The sequence below is a fragment of the Neolamprologus multifasciatus genome, chromosome 13 (assembly GCF_963576455.1).
Source record: "Neolamprologus multifasciatus chromosome 13, fNeoMul1.2, whole genome shotgun sequence".
Classification (NCBI taxonomy): Eukaryota; Metazoa; Chordata; class Actinopteri; order Cichliformes; family Cichlidae; genus Neolamprologus; species Neolamprologus multifasciatus.
In genome coordinates this window covers 25,311,806-25,331,936 of record NC_140451.1, presented here as the reverse complement: position 1 = coordinate 25,331,936, position 20,131 = coordinate 25,311,806, and the positions used below count along the sequence as shown (strand labels likewise).

At 38.1% G+C, this 20,131-nt stretch overlaps 1 protein-coding gene across 1 annotated transcript in view; it reads left to right on the top strand.

Annotated features, from left to right (window-relative positions):
• The first annotated feature begins 6,469 nt into the window (after nt 1-6,469).
• The window catches only part of srbd1 (S1 RNA binding domain 1), a 58,942-nt gene continuing 45,280 nt past the window's right edge, over nt 6,470-20,131 (top strand). Inside the window, exons 1-10 of the mRNA XM_085182535.1 lie at nt 6,470-6,586; nt 6,942-7,006; nt 8,058-8,460; nt 8,734-8,973; nt 9,514-9,680; nt 10,328-10,445; nt 10,585-10,723; nt 10,928-11,024; nt 11,122-11,311; nt 20,000-20,103. Coding sequence (XP_085038661.1) covers nt 6,942-7,006; nt 8,058-8,460; nt 8,734-8,973; nt 9,514-9,680; nt 10,328-10,445; nt 10,585-10,723; nt 10,928-11,024; nt 11,122-11,311; nt 20,000-20,103 — 1,523 coding nt within the window. The 5' untranslated portion in view covers nt 6,470-6,586. The remainder of the gene's footprint in view (nt 6,587-6,941; nt 7,007-8,057; nt 8,461-8,733; nt 8,974-9,513; nt 9,681-10,327; nt 10,446-10,584; nt 10,724-10,927; nt 11,025-11,121; nt 11,312-19,999; nt 20,104-20,131) is intronic.

Sequence of the window (20,131 nt, the reverse complement as noted above, 5' to 3'; positions counted from 1 at the left end):
GTGGTGGGAACATCATGGTGTGGGTTGTTTTTCAGTATACGACACTGGCACACTTTATGATTGAAGGAAGGAGGAATGGAAAAATGCACCAAGACATTCTTGATAAAAATGCTGGTGTCATCTACCAGGTTGATGACAATGAAACGAGGGTGGCCATTTCAGGAAGACAATGAAAAAAAGCCTCTTCAACCTGTCATCACCAACAAAAGCTTTTGTACGAAGTGTTAAATAAATTTCAGTAAGCGTGTTCAATACTTTTTCCCTGTCATTTTTTTATTATTACACATATTGTACACTGTATTGGAGCACTGTATTGGAGCACCTTTGTCTGGTGACTGTGGAGGCCATTTGAATACATTAAATTCACTGTCATGTCCAAGAAACCAGTTTGAGATGATTTGAGCTTTGGGACATGGGAGTTACCAACTAGAAGCAACCATCAGGAGCCACTGTGTTCACAAAGGGATGGACATGATCAGCAACAATACTAAAGGAGGATGAAATGAGAGCAAAGTCAAGCTCTTTGGTATCAACTCTAACCCTGACCCAGAGAACATCATCCCCATAGTCCAGCACAAAGATGGGCACATTATGCTTTGCAGCTGGGTAGAAGATGACTTCAATGCACTGAGGGGCCAACGGATGGGGCCATATACTGTGAAACCTTGGACAAGCACCTCCTTCCCTCAGGTAGGACACTGAAGATGGGTTGTGAATGGGCCTCCCAGCATGACGGTGATCCAGAAAATGTGGCTAAAGCAACAAAGGAGTGGCTAAAGAAGAAAAACATTAAGATCATGGCGTGAACTATTTAGACTCCAGACCTCAATCCTATAGAAAATCTTTGGAGGGAGCTGAAGCTTTGAGGTTTCTCCACCAAGTACTAAACCAGGGTTTGCTTGGGGATCAAATAGTTATTTCACTCAGTGAAATATGGGATTTTTGGTTAATACTCTGTTTCTCTCCATTAAAATGAAACTATGATAAAAATGAGATGGTTCAAGCTAACAAATTCAAATGAATATTTTCAGTACTGTAAATGTCTGAAAACATTTATAAGTTATGTCAACAAATGAGAAATGCTCTTTCTCATGTGCATAACATAATAAACAGCTTTGAATACTTTCACATATTGTATTGAAGACTTCCATCCAAAATTTGAGTCAGACCAACTATACCAACATTAGTTCCACAACAACAATTTGTAAACTTAGAGGAGCCTGGTCAGATGGACATTTATCAGGAAATCTAGTCTGCCCAATGAAGAGGAAGAGGAATAGAGTACTTTTCAGCAACAAAGGGAACAAAACATAAGAAGCAGCTGAATACAGAGTATAGATTTTACTATATCAGAAGAAGAATGTACCAGAGGAAAACTGTAAATGAGAAATTGATAAAAGTCTGAGGCTGAGCAGAGCAATAGGAAGTGATACTGGGGATTTTTTTAAAAACAGTTTTTCTTGATTGCTTTGACACAGTTCTCCGATCTGAAATGTCACTCCAACCACTCTTTATGAGGAAGACATTTCCTTACATTGGTCTTTTATCATTATGTTTCATATACTTCACATACTTCACTACTAAAAACATTTTGTTGTGTTTATGCATTTCTCATCTGTACGTATTATAACTTATATACCACATATCTTTTACTTTGTGTTAGTGTTTTCTAGCAAATCACTTCCTGCTTTTTTTCAGTGGTTATAGTAACACATGCTCTCATTCTGGTATCACAGCTGTGTGATGTGACTAATTACATAAGCATATATACTGTAACCATATATAGTGGGAATTTCCTGTAATATACAATAGTACAGCAGTAGTATAGTAGTTGTTTATATAATTGTACTTGTTTATTTTTTTTGATGCACTTTTTTTCAGGAATGATCTGTAAGAAGCTGCAAGAGACGAGGTAGTGAGATGTGGTTTAGAAATGATAGCACTGACAAAAAGACAGAACCCTGAGCCAGAGGTGGCACAGTTAAAGCTGATAAAGTTTTCATTGGGAGTGAGCTGGATGGACAATTAGAATTCAGTACATCAGAAGGAAAGTATAAGTTGAGTGCTTTAGAGACAAATGTAAAGGGCCAAGGCTGAATGTACACATAGTGAATATACTGGGCAAAGGATGTTGAAGATGATGGTGCAAGGCAGCGGAAAAGTAGGAAAACCAGATAGAAGATGTGTGGAATGAAGGAGGGTTGATGTGACAGAGGATAATGTTAGGAATAGGACAACTACTGTGGCAACCACTAAAGAGAGCAGCCAAAAGAAGAAGAAGAAGATAGTTTCATGTGTATCATCTTGCTTGGGGCTTTCCTGATCTGTGTAATGCATAGAGGAACACAAAAAGTTATTTACACTCAGGTCACACAGTCTCCCTGTTACCATGTTATTGTGCCACATGTGTATATGTACACAAAGCAAATCACCCTAAGACATATATAATATAATATAATATAATATAATATAATATAATATAATATAATATAATATAATATAATATAATATAATATAATATAATATAATATAATATAATATAATATAATATAATATAACAATAGCTTAATTTCAATTTTCAGTTAACAGGCATTTCTGTCAGGGCTCTGTGTGCGGGCAGGCGGAGATGAGGATCCAAATGCAGGACTCGGACACTGAATTGCAACTCAAAAAACCCCTCAGCTTTATTGCTGGTGATGAAACAAAACATGAACTGACAATGAACGACTGGAAACAGAAACACACAAGCACAATCTGAGAGTACGACGCAACAGAGAGCAAAGGAAAACACAGGGCTTATATACACAGAGGAGTAATCAGGCAATGGGAAACAGGAGAGAGACACCGCTGGGAGAAATTAGGCTAAAACTGAACACACTGACATCAGACATGAACGTGAACCTTCAAAGTAAAACAGGAAAAAAGACACTTTACTAAGACACGGACTAGACAGAGTGAGACAGACTTGACACTGAACTAAACCTGCAATAATAACAATAATCAAAACAGTATCTCTAAATAATCAGAACATAAATCATAATCCAGAAAAACACCAAAACATAAGAAACAGAGAAAGCTGGGTCAAAATGACCCAGAACTGTGACAATTTCACTATAATCCAAAACAGATTGTAGCTCAGAAAGTAGAGCAAGCAGAAGGTAGGTACGTTGATCCCTGACTGCTCCAGTCTTCATGGCAAAAATCCTTGGACAAGATACTAAACAAGTTACAGATTGTTCTCCATTACATCAAGTGTGAATGTTATATAGAACATGAAGGGGTGAAGGAAGCATGTTGTATGAAGTGATTTGAGTGTTCAAGTAGTGCTGACAAGTGCTATAGAGGAACTAGTACATTTACCAAATTGCTTGCTGTGTGCACACAGCCGAGAAAAAGGAAAGTTCAATTTAATTAATTTCTGCTCTGTTTAATAAAAATCTCAGTATTATTTAGACTCAGTAAGTGGGCTGGCCTCTAACTCTCAAATTGAGCACTGAGTGAAGAGTTTCAGGGCAGAGTTTTGACAGTGTGCTCATAACTTTGAGTCATCCATGTAAAGTATTGATTACACACTCGTTCTGATAACATCTTCCACTTTTAAAAAACAAGAAGTACTAGTGGCAACTAGTACTTCAACCATAAGCCTACAGTTGTTCTCAATAATTTTGGAACAATTTTCACCACTCTTAATGCAGCTGTCAAAACGGTTAAGGCATTTTTCATAACACAGACTAACCTGTTCAAAAGAGACTACAACAATCAAAACCTTTTTCACATTTGTCAAAATTTGTAATTTTAAGACATCAAATTGTTTTGTTTTTTTTGTTTTTTTTACTTACTTTCAAAATAGTACAGCAAAAATATAGGCCTAATATTAAGTGTTCCAAAACACAAGGAAATGAGAAGGATTTATTTAAAACTTTACAAAAGTCTGTGATTTGGCACGGTATAAATAAAATTGAATTGAACTGAATTGAGCTCTCACGCAGCGGGACTGACAGCACACTGTTATTGTTAAGCCAGTTAATTTTACTTACATAGATGTGATATGATTTTAACAGTGACTTTTGATGTAATGTTTTCTACCAAAATACCTTCTCTAACTGATGATCCGAAGACCCCGAGCGACTACTGTCAATGCTGTAAAGTACAAAGGTGTGGACTCCAACCTGTAAGTGGTAATTAGTTTAAAAAAAACTCAAAAAAAAAACCTATGCAAACTCGTTGCCTCAAAATAAAATAATCTTAAGCTTACTTAAGATGACTCTTAGGGCAACTTATTCATTGCAAGTATACAGTACTAAGAATAACTTGATGTTTCTGAATTTGCAATTGTTTACCTCTGACACACAAAAATTCACATTATGTTTTATCATCCTTGAAATTTCACTGTATGCAAGTATGATTTAAAAAACCCGTTAACAACACTTTTTGTAATGATGTTAAAATCAGCCCAACTTTTATTTTATTTTCAAATGCAAAAAAGTATAACAGCCAACATACTGGACACTGTTCTGCTGAACAACAAACAATTATATTGCCATCATTGTTATAATCTTACAATGAAACAAAGTCTCAGATTTTATTGTTCTAAAATTAAGTGTAGGCCTTCCACAACTTTGTTTTGCAAGTTACATTACTTACATAATCAAAATAAAATGTATTTATTCTTCAGTCACAAGTGCAGGCTCTAGATCAAACAGCACATTTGTTTGCATTCAAACACAGAAGCTTGGTATGTTGTAATATTTTAAGGATGTTTGTTTCCAGTCCAGGCATTACTGCCTGAATGTCATTAACATTGTCCCAACTTTTAAATCGTCTTCAGACAGTGCAGAATGCTGCAGCACGTCTCTTAACAGGCACCAAGAGAAGATCTCATATCACTCCAGTTTTCACCTCCCTTCACTGGTTGACTATAAATTTTAGGTTTCATTTTAAAATTTTAGTTCTAACCTTTAGGGCCCTACATGGTCAAGCTCCTCAATATTTATCTGACCTGCTGAAACCGCATTCATCTTCTCGGGCTTTAAGGTCATTAGATCAGAGACTGCTGGTGTTACCGCGCACTCGTTTTAAAACTCGTGGTGATCGGGCCTTTCAGACTGTGGCACCACGGTTGTGGAATTCTCTTCCACTGTCTCTTCGCTGCACGGACTCCATTGATTCTTTTAAAAAACAGCTGAAGACATTTTTATTTAGAAAAGCATTGGATTAATTTCCTCTTATGCTGTTTTTATAGTTTTATTGTTTTACATTGTTTTATTTGCTGTTTTATTTACTGTTTTATATTTCAATTTCCTGTGTTGTAAAGCACTTTGTGATTTTTTTTATCTGTGAAAAGCGCTATATAAATAAATTTACTTACTTACTTACAAAATTACAGAAATGGAGAAAAGCAAAATGATAAAACTTTATGCAGAGGTCAGAAAAAAATGGCCCGACTAATTCGAGCTGTTAGAAAGACACCAGTGATGTTACAAGCAAGATATGCAAAAGAGCATCTCTGAAAGCACATATGACCTTGAAGCAGATGGGCTACAGCAACAGATGACCAAACTGGAGGCCAGTCCTGTCAGCTAAGAACAGGAAACTGAGGCTATAGTTTGCACAGACTCACAAAAATTGGACAATAGAAGACTGGAAAAACATTGTAGTCATATGGCCTCCACATTCACCAAATGTCAGTTCAAATCCATGTCAAGTATGCATTTCTATTGGTTGCAAGTAAACCTCTGACATAGTGTTAGTGTATTTGCTCTTTCATACATATTCATACATACAGAGGATTCAGACATCCATACAGAATTCAGAAAAGTGAGTAGTGAGAAGTGCATCAACACAGAAACAAATTTCTATAGTAGTGAGGCATATGAGGTATATGTAGAAATAATGGTAGAAACAATGTAGACACAATAGGAGTGTGTGTAAAAACAAGGAGAATGTCTTATATGAGTAAGAATATGCATCACAGATTTGAGTTCTGCATTAAGAGTAGCGAGAATGACATTTCTGCTGTTAGAACTGAGCCAAAGCGATGGAGAAAAACTGTAAAAAAAAGAAAGAAAAAAAAGGAAATGAATACATAAATAGATAAAAGAAAAAGGTAAACACAAACAAGATGATAGAGATACAGAGAATTTATTAAGCTAATTTTGGAAAAGTGAATAGTTTTGGCACAACAGTAAATTCAGATGATAATTCAGATTGGAAAAGCTGCCCGACAGGACAGTTTAAAAAGGACAAACGAATCTCCTTCTGAAAGGGAAACTTACAATTACATATGCCATAAAGCCAGCTGCAAACATACTCTCGTTTACAATTCACAAATTCACAAGTCACGAAACTGAGACTGTGCTCTACTTGGCCCCTCAGCTAAAATGAGTTTGACCACCTCTCTGCAGTATGTGGCAGTGTGCACCTTACACAACAAATAAAAAGGAAGAAGAGTCTTTGGCCCTTTAAGACTTTTGGTTGCTGTGATTGGCTCAGTCCATTTTGTTGCAGGAAGCAGTCATTGTACTGCACAAAGTGCTATTCCAGCGCAATAACCACAAATACTTTGAGTATTATCAACAGTATAAAGGTATAGTAGGTAGTCACGCTTTATGCCGTGCGGAAAAATTGTGTCATGAATTAAAATGCTTCGTTATGCCATTAACGTTGCTTGCTTCATCATGTAGCGGCAAATTTGAAACAGCTAACAAACATAACGGCGATTCTGTTGTTAGCTAGCAGACACGTACAATTCAAGTTCAGCAAAAATAAATGGTCCTATGGTTGAATACAATGGGCTGAGTATTGTTTAGCGACTTAACTCTGGCCCAGCGGCACTGACAGCGCACTGTTATTGTTAAAGCCAGTTAATTTTACACAATGTGATATAATTTTAACGATGAATTTTGATGTAATGCTTCTTACCAAAATACCTTCTCTAACAGATGATGCGAAGACCCCGAGCGACTACTGTCAACGCTGTAAAGTACAACGATGTGGACTCCGACCTGTAAGTGGTTTTTACTCGTTCATTTCACCCAGTCAGTAGGGCCGTACAGTATTTGTGGTCAGGAGCAGAAAAATAATGTTTCATTGTTTTCATAACAGGTTGCTTAAAACATTTGTTAAATCCTGTATTTTAAAAGATTTCTCTATTCAATGAAAAAGCCCTTGAGAGTTATAAATTAGTGTGCAGTAAGTGAATTACATCATAGCTTTAAAAAACCGAAGCTTAAAAAATGCATTATGTGGTTTAAATCGAAGAGGTTTACCTGATGGTCAATAATACAAAGTAGTGGATTTCTGTATGTTCTGCTTTTGGGAGTTTTAAGATACTAGAATTTCAGGATCTTGTGGATAAGATGGCATGCAGACAACAAACAAGTTTCACCAAGTCTAGAGCTAGTCCTTTATGATAATCTAAGTCAAAGTCAAATTTATTCATATAGCACATTTAAAACAACAACTGTTGACCAAAGTGCTGTACATTTAAAATAATCAAAACTGATGAAAACATAGGAAGACATGACAGGCACAGGCTAAGGTCACTTAAACCCTAATGTCTTCAAAATTGCTAACTGACATCTACAGATATAAACTTACAATAGCTTTTTTTGCAACAGCTATCATCTGTAATAGTATTAATTCTATTAATAAGATAAATACTTAACATGTATTAATCTATTTTTTAATAGTTACTGTGTGTAATGTGTTTTAAACTTTAATGGACCAATCAGGAAACGGATTCCTAGACAATGACATTAAGGGAAACAAAATGAAGCTCTTTTAAAAGTTATATTTGTTCTATTTTAGTTATAGTGACAAAACAGGTGTTGTATTTTGGATAATTTGAAGTTTAAGGCCTTCTTTTTGAGGCCTTAGAAAGGGGTATTACGTGGTAATTGTTAAATATGTCACTAATTGTTTGGTTGCTTGGATGTTACTAACTATTAATCCATTAAACACCTGTGAAAAACATTATAAAGTTATTAGAAAGGTTCAAGTTTGGTTCTGGTGTTATAATTGACAGATTTTGTTCTTTTTCTTTACTCCACCATCAGATCTTTTTCCCAAACGGCGAATAGCGATGAGGATGCTGATGAATGGAGGCCACCAAAGCCAAAGTCAAAAGCCCCCAACAAAACTGCTAGAGGTACTGCAACTGGTGAAAAGAAAACAACTGCCAAGAAAACTGCAAAACCAAAAGAGGCAAAAGCACCCAAAGAACCTAAAGCTCCCAAAGTGCCTAAAGAACCTAAGCTAAGGGCACCACGTAAACCTGCAGCAGGACGAAAAACACAGGCTGCTAAGAGTCCAAAGGATTCTGAAGCCTCAGTGTTGGCTGGAATGGAGGGGAAAAAAGTGGATAACGATTATAGAGAAAAAACAGGAGGAATTCAAACTGAGTGTCCAGAGGAAACGAGGGCTGAAGAGAGTGGGACAAGTGTCAGAACGAAGGAAGAGGTAAGGCAAATTTTCAGTGTTTATAATTACAGCCAAATGAAACATATTAGAATGTAATTATAAGTTAACTTTTGTGACCCATTAATTACACAAAACTGTGGCTGTATTTATAATATTAAAAACTTATAAAACTGGACAATGTACTACATCAATATTTACATTCTGAGTTGATGTCTGCAGAAAATGTCCATGTTCTAAATGTCTCGTGTTTGCATTTTTATGTTTTCTTTCATCTTGTCCTTGTTTTTCTTTCTTTCTCTTCTTTTCTTGTAGAGGGTGTCATTTATTGTGTCAGAATCCTATCAGAGAGACAGATGGGCAGATGAGGGGTCTTCACAAGCTGGGCTTGGAGTGAAGAAAGAGGAAGTAGATGCGGAGGATTTTACTTTTGATGAGCCCTGTCTAAAGAAACAAAAGACCAGTGCTGCCTGCATGGGAAAGCCGACTAACTTACCATCATCTGAAGCGCAGTCTTTGAGGAATGAACTCAATATGAACTGGGACTTGATAGAGGTATTTTTATATATTGTGTGGGAATTGTTTCTTTTTTTTGTTTGTTTTTTGTCAGGTGGTAAAAAGACACCTAGCTTAGTTTCAGACAGAAAATAAATGCTCTAATAAACAAACAGTTTGAAGGTGACCACCACCACCTGCCAAAAAGCATATTTCTACCTTCATTTGCATAAAGTTATGACTCAAGAATTAAATTAGGCTATGTGACAGTGATTCGCATATGCAGTTTTGGTGATAAGTTACTGGAGAGAAATGCCACTTTAAAAAAGTCACAACTGCTTTTTCAAATTTAGTGTATTGCATTACTGATGTTTGAAAATCATAAGTAGCCATTCTTAATGCACACTGACATATTTAAAAACCAGTGATCAGTTAATACACACAAAGATCCAGAATTCTGCATATAAAATATAATCAAATGCTCTCTGCTGAAGGTTAATTTGTGTCTTTCTGCCTACCTGCTTAACTGTGTGTGTATATATATATATGCATGTAGAGTAGATGCAGAGTTGCAATTCCTGTGTGTGTGATTCCCCCCAGGTGCTGTCCCACTTGACATGTGTGGAGCGATGGGTATGTGCAAACATCATTATGCTGCTTCGTGAGGAGAACACTGTGCCGTTCATGGTGCGCTACAGGAAAGACATGATTAACCACATGGATGCTGATGCTGTTCGAGATGTCCAGATGGTTTATGAGGAGTTATGGTAAGTGAATGTAAGATGTTCAATGAAACAAAAAAAATATGAATCTTATACTTTCATAAGATTCAGAGATGGCCTCTCCCTTAGAGATGGTGTGAGAAATTCGGCCATTCGGGAGGGGCTCAGAGTAGAGCCGCAGCTCCTCCACATTGAAAGGAGCCAGTTGAGGTGGTTTGGTCATCTGACAAGGCCTCCTGGGCGCCTCCTGGGTGAGGTGTTCCGGGCATGACCCACCAGGAGAAGGCATGAGAGATTATATCTCTCGGCTGGCCTGGGAATGCCTCCCGGACAAGCTAGAGAAGGTGGCTGGGAAGAGGGAGGTCTGGGCTTCTCTGCTTGGGCTGCTGCTCCCACGACCCGGCCCCGGATAAGCAGAAGAAGATGGATGGATGGATGAATCTTATACTACTTACACTACTCATGCCCTCAATATGTTAAAAGCATGGAAAGAACATTTTAGAATACTGGAATTATATTTGTGAAACCACATGAGCTGACTGTACTGAGTCCTGCAGCTAGATGGTGCTATATGTCAAGCTTTAAAGCCTGAAATAGTTGCATGTGGCTGATTTGTATTTGTCTGATTTCTGTGTGTTTGTCCTGCACAGTTGATAATCTGTCTTTCTTCTATGTGTATATTTGTTTTTCAGTTCTTTGGCGAAGAGGACTCAGTCTGTGGTTCAGACCCTGAAGAAAGATGGGGTGTTAACAGCTGAACTGGAACAAAACCTGAGGAACTGCCGTTCAGCTGATGAACTGGATCATGTGGTCAGAATCAAATTTGTATTCCAAAGTGTTATCCATTAATTAACTGTAATAAGATTAGCTCATTCTTGACTCTCCACACATGAAAAGGGCTCTAGCACTAATAACTAGCTCAGTCCAGTGTTTGTGTTTTTGCCTGCAGTACTCCCCCTATAAGAAAGGCAGCAAGCTGACAAAAGCTCGCAGGGCCAAAGCACTTGGCCTTGAGGACGCTGCTTCTGCATTGATGAACACACCACACACTCTAGATTTAAGGGCATGGATAAAACCTGGTACTGAAGGTAACTGATAAACATGTGCACACTCTTGTCATGGTCTGCGCTGTTTTGTGTATTGCTTGAATCAGCCAATGATTACCCAATGATTTAAATGGTTATGCAATGCAGATGAAGACACACACAATCACATTCTAAATTTAGAATTTAGAAATAAAGATTTATAGACTCATTTAAAGTACATTATTGATGTGTGTATATGTGTGACAGGTCTGTCATCAGTGGAAGAAGTGGCCACAGGTGTGGAGCACATATTGGCTGATATGATGGCCAAAGATCCTGAAACACTCACCTACGTGAAGACATTGTAGGAGTCTGTCTACATACACATAAAATCATAAAATTCATTTTTCTTGTATCTTCATGAATTATTAATATTGTATGTCTTTCTTTTTTTGTGCCAGATGTGAGAAAAGTTTTGTAAGCATACAGTCTTCTGTGTCTAAGTCGGCATTAAAGGAAAAGGAACAGGCGAAACCTGTCCAAGGCCACAAAACAAAAGCAGGCGCTGAGCAAAATAAAAACAAGGACATTGACAAGTTCCAACTCTACTTTGACTTCACCTGTAACATCCAACGTATCCAACCCCATCAGGTAGGAAGTTTAATTATCCTTTTAAGAATTGTCTGCAATCTACCTTAAAAGTTTTGTGCAAATACATTTTATAGCAGAAGCGTAACCGTTTGGAGTGTGGTTATAAGCTTAAAATTTTGCTCGAGTGCTTTTGTAATAAACATTTGTCTTTACGTTTTAGCTATAACTGCCTGCCAAGCCACCAAAAAAACAAACAATCAGTTCAAGTCCTTTGAATATTTTAGAGTTTGGGATATTTTTATTTTTGGCTTTGATACAGTGCATATATAGTGCTATTACTAATACTATTTTCCTTTTTCAAAAAACATTTTAATATTACATACATTTCACAAGAGTAAATACAAAATAGAGTTTTTAAAGGATGATTTCATTTATTAAGGGAAAAAATGCTACCTAAACCTATGTGAAAAAGTAATTGGCCCCATTATAAAATCGTGAATTAACTGTGATTAAACTCATTTTTAGGAAAGCTGATTTTAATTCTTAACGTGCCGAGGATGACTGGGCGTGGTGGTGTTTTTAGGGAGAAGCTCGCATGCAAACAACTCTTAACTGACTCTCATTCAGGTTTTGAACTTTTGATGTTTGAATTGGGGCATCCCTGCCCAACACGTGTTTCAGCTCTATACAGACCTCCAAAATATCACAATGATTTTATTCAAGACTTTTGAAACTTTTTAGCTGGTATCGTGCTAAGCTATGATCAAATATTAATCGTTGGAGATTTTAATTTTCACGAGGGACAACAAGGGGATTGGAGGGGCAACACACCTTGTCCCTCCAATCCCCTGGCCAGAGACTTTTAAAGTTTGATAGACTCCTTCAGTCTTGCTCAGTTTGTGTCGAGACCAACCCAGAAACAGGGTCATACGTTGGATCTTGTGCTATCTTTAGGGTTACCAGTCTTAAACACGGAAATATGCGACACTGTTTCTTGTGATCACTGTCCTGTTGTTCGATATATTTTTATCTCACTGCCATTTTACACCTTTTATTCCACAACATCATTGTCGTGTGTTTAAGCCATCTGCAACAGAACAATTTTCTATTGCTTTTAAAGAAGTTTTAAGATCTCCCCCTGGCTCTAGTACCGAGGAGATGACATCTAATTTTTATGATAAATGCAGAGCTGTCCTTGATGAGGTTTCTCCTTTTAAAACTATGAGCTTGAAACCATAATCGATCCCATGGATAAATGAGACCACTTGTTCAGCCAGACGAGAGTGCAGGCCTGCTGATCATAAGCGGAAAAAAGGCTGCAGGTGTCTTTTCTCATGCTGAGAGACAGGTATCAGGAAATCGTAAAAAGCAGAAAAGTCAAAGTGTTTTTTTCTATGTTATTGAGAACAGTTCCAACAATCCTCAGGGTTTTTTTCCCCCAATTATTCACTCTGCTCTGAATATTTCCCCAGCTTCTTGTATTAACAGTTCCTCAAAAACCTGTGAAAGATTCTTGCAGTTTTTTATCAATAAGATAAAACAGCTTTGATTTATGATTGCGCTGCTTTCACATGACCTTTCTAAAATATTCACCTGCTCTGATGTTTTTTATCAGTTTGAGCCTGTGTGTTTTGATCAGATGGAGGAACTATGTAATGGCGTGAAGACATTATATTGTCCCAATAATGTTGTTCCAACGCATTAAAAAAAGATTTCTGACATCTTAAGGATTTTTAACAGCAGCCTTACTTCAGGTGTTGTGCCAGCTTGTTTTAAACATGTACAGCCTTTACTTAAAAAAAAAAACCTAATCCCGATTCCTCTGTCCGTTCAAATTTCAGACCTATTTCCAATTGAAAATCTTGGAAAAGATTGCATTAGTTCTTTTGTAAATAGACAGAATGTTCTTGAGAGGTTTCAGTCTGGTTTTAAAGCTATTCACAACACTGAAACTGAACTTTTAAAAGTTCTTGACAATATTTTATTAGTCGCTGACTCAGGAGACTGAGCTGTGCTTTTGCTTTTGGATCTGACAGCTGCCTTTGATACTGTTGACCACAGCATCTTGATCTCACGATTGGAGCACTGCGGCATCAAGGGCATTCCATTAGAGTGGTTCAGGTCATACCGATCTGACAGGACTTTCTCTGTGAGCTTTGGAGCTTTTATCTCTTCCTCAGCTCCCCTTACTTGTGGTGTTCCCCAGGGATCTATACTGGGGCCAATTTTATTCTCTATTTATATGCTGCCCATAGGTCTAATTTTTTGAAAATATAACATTTGTTTCCATTCATACGCCGATGACACTCAGATCTGTCTTCAACTGAAGAGAAGCTGTCCTGCTCCACTGGAGCCCTTACTTCAGTGTCTCGGTGAAATTAAAGCCCGGATGGCCTCTAACTTCCTTAACTTTAATGACAACAAAACTGAAGTGGTAATTTTTGGACAAAGTGTCAATCCCAGCACCTCTCATTTTAACCTGCGCAGTCTTGAGTCTTTTATAAAGCTGCATGTCAAAAATTTGTGGGTTATATTTGACAGCAATTTCACCTTTGAAAAACAGATTAGCTCAGTTGTACATTGGTCTTTTTTCAAACTGAGGCTTTTAAGGTGAAATCATTTTTATCTTTTAAAAACTTTGAATGGGCACTCCATGCTGTTATTACATCCCAGCTGGAATATTGTAACTCCTTATATGTTGGAGTTGGCCAGACCTGCCTTGCAAGACTGCAGTTGGTCCAAAATGCTGCAGCTACATGAACTAAAAGATGTGAACATATTTTGCCGGTGCTTGCCTCTCTTCACTGGCTCCCTGTTCACTTCAGAATTGACTTTAAAATTTTATTGTTGACTTACAAAGCCCCTGAATGGACAGGCTCCCGGGCAATTGTCTGACCTCTTGCAGCGATATCCGCCCTCTAGATCTCTTAGATCAAATGAGCTTTTGCTTTTAGCCATACTAGGGTCAAGGCTAGTTCACAGAGGTGATCAAGCATTTGGGGCCGTAGCACCTAAACTGTGGAATAATCTACCCCTACACATCAGACAGGCAACTACTGTCAGTCTTTTTAATCTCATCTTAAAATGCATTTGTATTCACTGGCTTTTAATACAGTATGAGAGGTATTTGGTGTTTGGTACTAATATTATAATTTATTTGGTACTAGTTATTTTGTATTTTTGTACAGCACTTTGGTTAACATTGCTTTTGTAATTAAATGTGCTATATAAATAAATAAACGATAATCTCACAGACATTTGGGAAAATATTCTGTAGACTGACGAAACAAAAATGTAACTTTTTGGGAGTTTTGACTCCTTTTACATCTGACATAAAACTAACACTGCATTTCATAATAAGAATATTGTGCCAACAAGCATACATGGTGGTAGAAATGTGGTGGTCCGGGACTACTTTGCTGCTTGAGGACCTGGGTGACTTGTATTTGATGAAACCATGAATTCTGAATCCTGAATATCTGGCCATCAGTTTGTGCCCTGAAATTCAAGTACACTTGGGTTACAAAGTGGGACAGTTATCTGAAACATACCTGAAAGTCCACCTCTGAATGGCTTAAACAAAAAAAAACAAATTAAAGGTTTTGAATGGCCTAGTCAAAGTCCAAGCTTAAGTCCAATTGAAAGGCTTTAGCATGACCTTAAATAGGCTGTTCATGTTCGAAAACCCTTCAGTGTAGCTCAATTTGAACAATTCTGCAGAAAAGGGTGGCTAAAATTGCTCCACAGCGAAAACCAAACAAAAAGAATGACAGTTTGCTTTATTTGTAAGATACATTTACGCTGCCGAGACTCACACTTTTTCTTGTTCCTATTTTTTTTTACCTCGACTGTAATTACTCCTTCTAACACCTTTACTTTTATGATATAACTAATGAGACAAGTAATAACCCAGCCATAAGAGAAAATACATATAAAACAAATAAACTTGAAAAGCAACAAATAAGTCAAGTCTTCTTGATGATCATAAAGGTCATTTACAGCTGTGGAGTGTGTTTTGACTACCCTAGTTCTCAAATACACACACACACACATGCACATAAACATGAACAAATGCACACCATCTGCTTGTGTCATTTCTGTCTGCTTAATGCATGCCACTTCTGAATGCTAGCCATGTCAGTCACAGTTAGCCTTGTTTGTGCCTTCATATTTAGCCCTCCTGCATCTTGCGCCACATCCTCTGCTCCCCCTCTGTCCCTCTAGTGACTGGTGGGTTACTCAGAGTTGGGCCCGGGCCTCATGTGTCACCACAGCTTCCATCATCTGCTGTCTCTGCCACACCACACTCTCTGGCAACCGCTCTCTGCCCTACAGTCATTTAATTGCATACGCACATGCATACACACACTTGCTCACACACAAGCGCACCCTGTGAGTCCCCTCATTTTCTCTTCTTAACATATGTGACATGTCCCCTGCCGACATGCCATTGGATTAGGGAGCTTTGATTGACAGGCGCTCTCCTGTAGTGACAGCTACTGCTGCTGGGCCCACAGGCGGACAAAAGGACGGGGAGAAGGAGTGGGGGGCAGTAAGGGAAGGCAGAGCATAGACAGATGAGTGGTGCTGAGGTGCTTCCGTCACTTATCTCTCCTGCTTCGCTCTACTCTGCCTCCCTCTTTTTCTGACTAAACATCAGCCCTCCAATCCACTCATCACCTCCGCTTTGCGCCTCTCCTCCCCTTTCTATGCAAGGCCTTTAATTCGATGACTCGCCTTTGTCACGGAGCGTTAATCCACAGGCTGCTGTGACCCTGCAAGCTGTCAGATTCCGGCTAATATGAACCTTTTCTAACCGTCAAGTTGGCAGTTAGGGGAACAGGTGGGAGATGTGTTTTGACAGGAGGCATGTGTGTGAGCACACACTTGCCCGTTTGCTTTAGCACATTTTTATTAGGCCCCGGCTCTGTTGGTTTGTTAAAAATAAAGGGCAAGGCATTATATTAAGGGTGTGTGGAAGTATAGATCTCTTGTGGTGGAAAACAAAATTATGTAGCATGGAAAGTACATCTTCAGAATTTTAATCTCCTTAATGAAGTAACATATAAAAGGAATTCTAAGTTTTGGTGTTGGTACATTTTAATTCGTCGTCAAAGTTAAATACATTAAGGAAAAGAATTAAGCAAGAAGGTAACATCTGAACATTAGGTGTTCACCTTGATTCAAAAGTACGGGCTTGAAATGACATCTAAGTTTAATTCTGAATCCATAATAACAGATATGGTGGATTATTTTTCTTGTGCTGCCTTCTAAAATCCATGTCACTGATTTTTATGACCACATGAAGTGAAGGAAAAGAGTGCATTCCTGAACTTTAGAAGTTGAAACCTTTTAGTTTGGCATTTTTCAACTTTTCTTGAAAAAAGAGCTGAAAATATAAACAAATTATAGGAATCAATGAGTAATTCAGTACTTTTTGTTGTCTTGTTAATCAGCTAATGATTTCAGGCACAAAAAATCCAACTTTTCTTATGATTTCTTATGAGTGAAAATGTGGGAAAAAGTACAGTGATTTATTGTAGCGTATATAAGACAAAAGCAGAATTTGTACAATATCAACAACCTCGAAAGTCGGTACCATTTTATCCTTCAACACAGCCTGAACTCTCTAAGGCAAACTTATGTAGTCTCCAGGAATAGTTCTCCAGGCTTCATGAAGGACATTCAAAATCTCTTGTTACTGTTTCCCAATGGTACAACTTTCGGTTACTGTTCATCTGCTGATAGTTTTTTGCGCCTGCCACTTCTTCTTTTGTTCTTCACTTGTTCAACTTCCTCAGTTTTGTAAGAGCACACCAAACACCAGGCTAAGCTGTGCTCTCTTTAGCTCAGATTTAATTCCGACTAACATGATTTGAGGCCTTCTTTGAAGGGTACACGTTTACCTTATAGCTATTAGCAGCTGCTATGCTCTCGAGTATGCCAGGCAAGATTTGTTAAACATGCAGTGGGCTGTTTTTAATGCGATTTGCGCTGTGATCAAATGGTAGTTCAGCGGTCCAGTCTGGGGCTTGCCTGCAGAGAAGCTTGGGTAAATGGAACTGTTTTATCAATTAAACACTTGTTTTTGATGGACAGGCGGAGAAAAACAAGCTTATTTGTATGTTCACATTTTGTACTGCAAAATTGTTTGTGTGTGTGTGTGTGTGTGTGTGTGTGTTGGTTCGTGTGTGTGTGTGTGTGTGTACTGTACATGTGGTATATTTGAGTTTATGTAATGGTTTTAATGCCCAAGATGCTCTGAGGATTTTATAACTTTGTACAACTTGCGGTATATTGAATCAGATCCATGTGTCATATATAAAATATGTTATTTTGCCACCTGGGTAGTACAAAGTCTGTGTAATCAGGGATTACGAGTGAACGTCAGGTGTCCTGTCTCCTTCCTACCTCACGCTCTGCACCTAATGTATTTATTCGCTACCTTTACCTAAACCAAGCGAGATATCACCAGTATCACTGTGCGACAGTAAGAATGGGAAACTTTCATCCATGTGAGTTCCTTACAAAGTTTGAAATCAAACTGTGTAAAGATACTTTGTTTTATTATTCCATATACTTTACTGGTTATTGTTTATCCAGACCATTATATGCCCAGTTTTGTATTTCTAATCCTACTGGCCTTCACTTATATAGGAATATTGAGCATTCTACTGACAGCTTTGTTCAGCTGTTATACAACCGCATTTGTCACTCATATATGTGTCCTGTGTGTGTCAACAAAGTCAAAAAGTCTGCAAGTTGGCACTGAATATGTGTGTCTGTTTGTTTATCCTTGATATGTCGGATGGATAGATGTGTTGATGACAGTATTCCTCTAAAGAAAGGGTGAGAGAGAGAAGGAGACAGACAGAGTATAGTTGTTGGCTGACTGCCCTCCCTTCAGGGCTGGTGGGAGGAATAAGGGGCATCTAGAAGAGACGGTCTGTCTCCTCTTGTCAGGGTTTGGCCAGTACTTGGTTACCTGTCACTCTGGGCCCATCTAAAACACAGTTCTTACTCTGTCTCACATCACCCTTCCTTCCAGATCACCCTGTGTGTCCCATCAGTGACCCAACTCAGATAGAAACTGAGAGAAAGTGAGAGAAGCACCAGACACTGGTGTTTATCATCATTGAGGACCGTCATCTGCTATAGAAAAAACCTGAGCATGAACAAAAATTGCTGTTGGATGAACTTAGATCTTTTACTTTTGTTGGCACGATAGCTGAATTTGGAATACATACCAACAACAAGGAAGATGAATTTAGGGTTTGTTTGTTTTCCAGAAAGCTACTTTCAGCTGCTCCCTTATTCACCAAGGCTTGCCACAGCACGTATCTCTGCATGTTTGATTTTGAAGGGTTTACACCGAATACCCTTCCTGATGCAATACCAAAGGAATTTGAATGTGTAAACCACTACACTATGGAGAGATTTCTTTTTTTCTCCCTTTAGGTTGTGATATCAATAAAACCTTAGAAGCAGCAGCTAAAGTTCTGGTACAGTTGTGCATTTTTGCAGTTGTTTATAAGAAATACATATTTGAATTATATCTTTATCATACATTATAGTGTTGTGTATATAGATAGACTGTTATGTTTATCTGTGCAGCTTCTATTTACTTAAAGTGTTATGAATTCTTGAATTTCTGAAAACTTTATTAATCTTTTCTTATTTCTAGTTGATGATACACATGTTGATGCCAGACAGTGTCGTATGAATAACACTATAAAAGTATATGTCATTCTTAATTATCCAAAATAATTAAAGCCCAAGAGCGCAGATTTAACAAGGCTTTGTTTTGTATTTACTGCTTTAATATCACTCATGGGCTTTCCTAAATTCCAAGATAAGGAAGTGTTTTGCCTGCTTTTTTTTTTTTTTTTTTTTAGACTACCTCTTAAACTTTAGTTCTTTGATAAAGATTGTTTGAGAAATCTCTTCATAGTCAGTGAGGCAGCCCTGGGGAGAAACATGTCAACACAGGAGAAATCTTAACTTTCATCATTATTTAAGGAAACTTGCTGCATTAATCCGTGTCTCTGCCATGCCATTAGCTGTGTTTTATGTTTTTATTTGTGTGTGTGTGTTGAATATGGGCGCATCGCTTCCGAGGGTGCTGCTGAGTGGTAATGGTTGTGGCACTGTGTGGGTGCGGGTGGGGGGAAGGCCTTGCGGTCTCAGTGCTGATGGTGGCATGGTGGTGGCATTTGTCAGCTTGCTTCTTCCGCTTGGGCTCCAGATTGACGTCTTGTTTCTTGGCCCTGTTCTATGGCAGGCTAAAGGTTCCCCACTGAAAAGGTCAGACACTTACTACTGTTTGCTTAACAGCATGTAACAGTTCCTCTGAGGGGGGGAACGACCGCACAGCAAAACAGGCCTGGCCACGGGATATACTCCTAGGCTCATCACTTTTAACGCACGTGTATTGAGATTTCAAAGATTTTTTTCTTTTTTGTATGTTTGTGTGAGTAAAGTGTGTTCATGCACTAAAGCGACAGAGCCTTATGTGTTTTAAAACAAAATATACACATAAAATATACATTTTTCTAAAATATTTCTGCTAGCCGTTGCTATTTATCATACTTCAAATGAAGTATATCACATATAGAAACATAAATTAATCTGAATATTTATGATTTCAGTGGACGCTGGTTTTAGGGACAACAGCGAGTCTTGTTTAACTGTCTGTGCGGTAACTGGTGGAAATATATGTATTGCATTCATGCGTGCATATATGTGCAGACGCTGGCTATTAACCGAGGGGAGAGTCTCAAGATTTTGACAGTGAAGGTGAACATCCCCGACAGGGTGAAGAGTGACTTCACTAGGTGGTGCATCAACAACAGGTCAGACACAAGTAATACACAAACACTG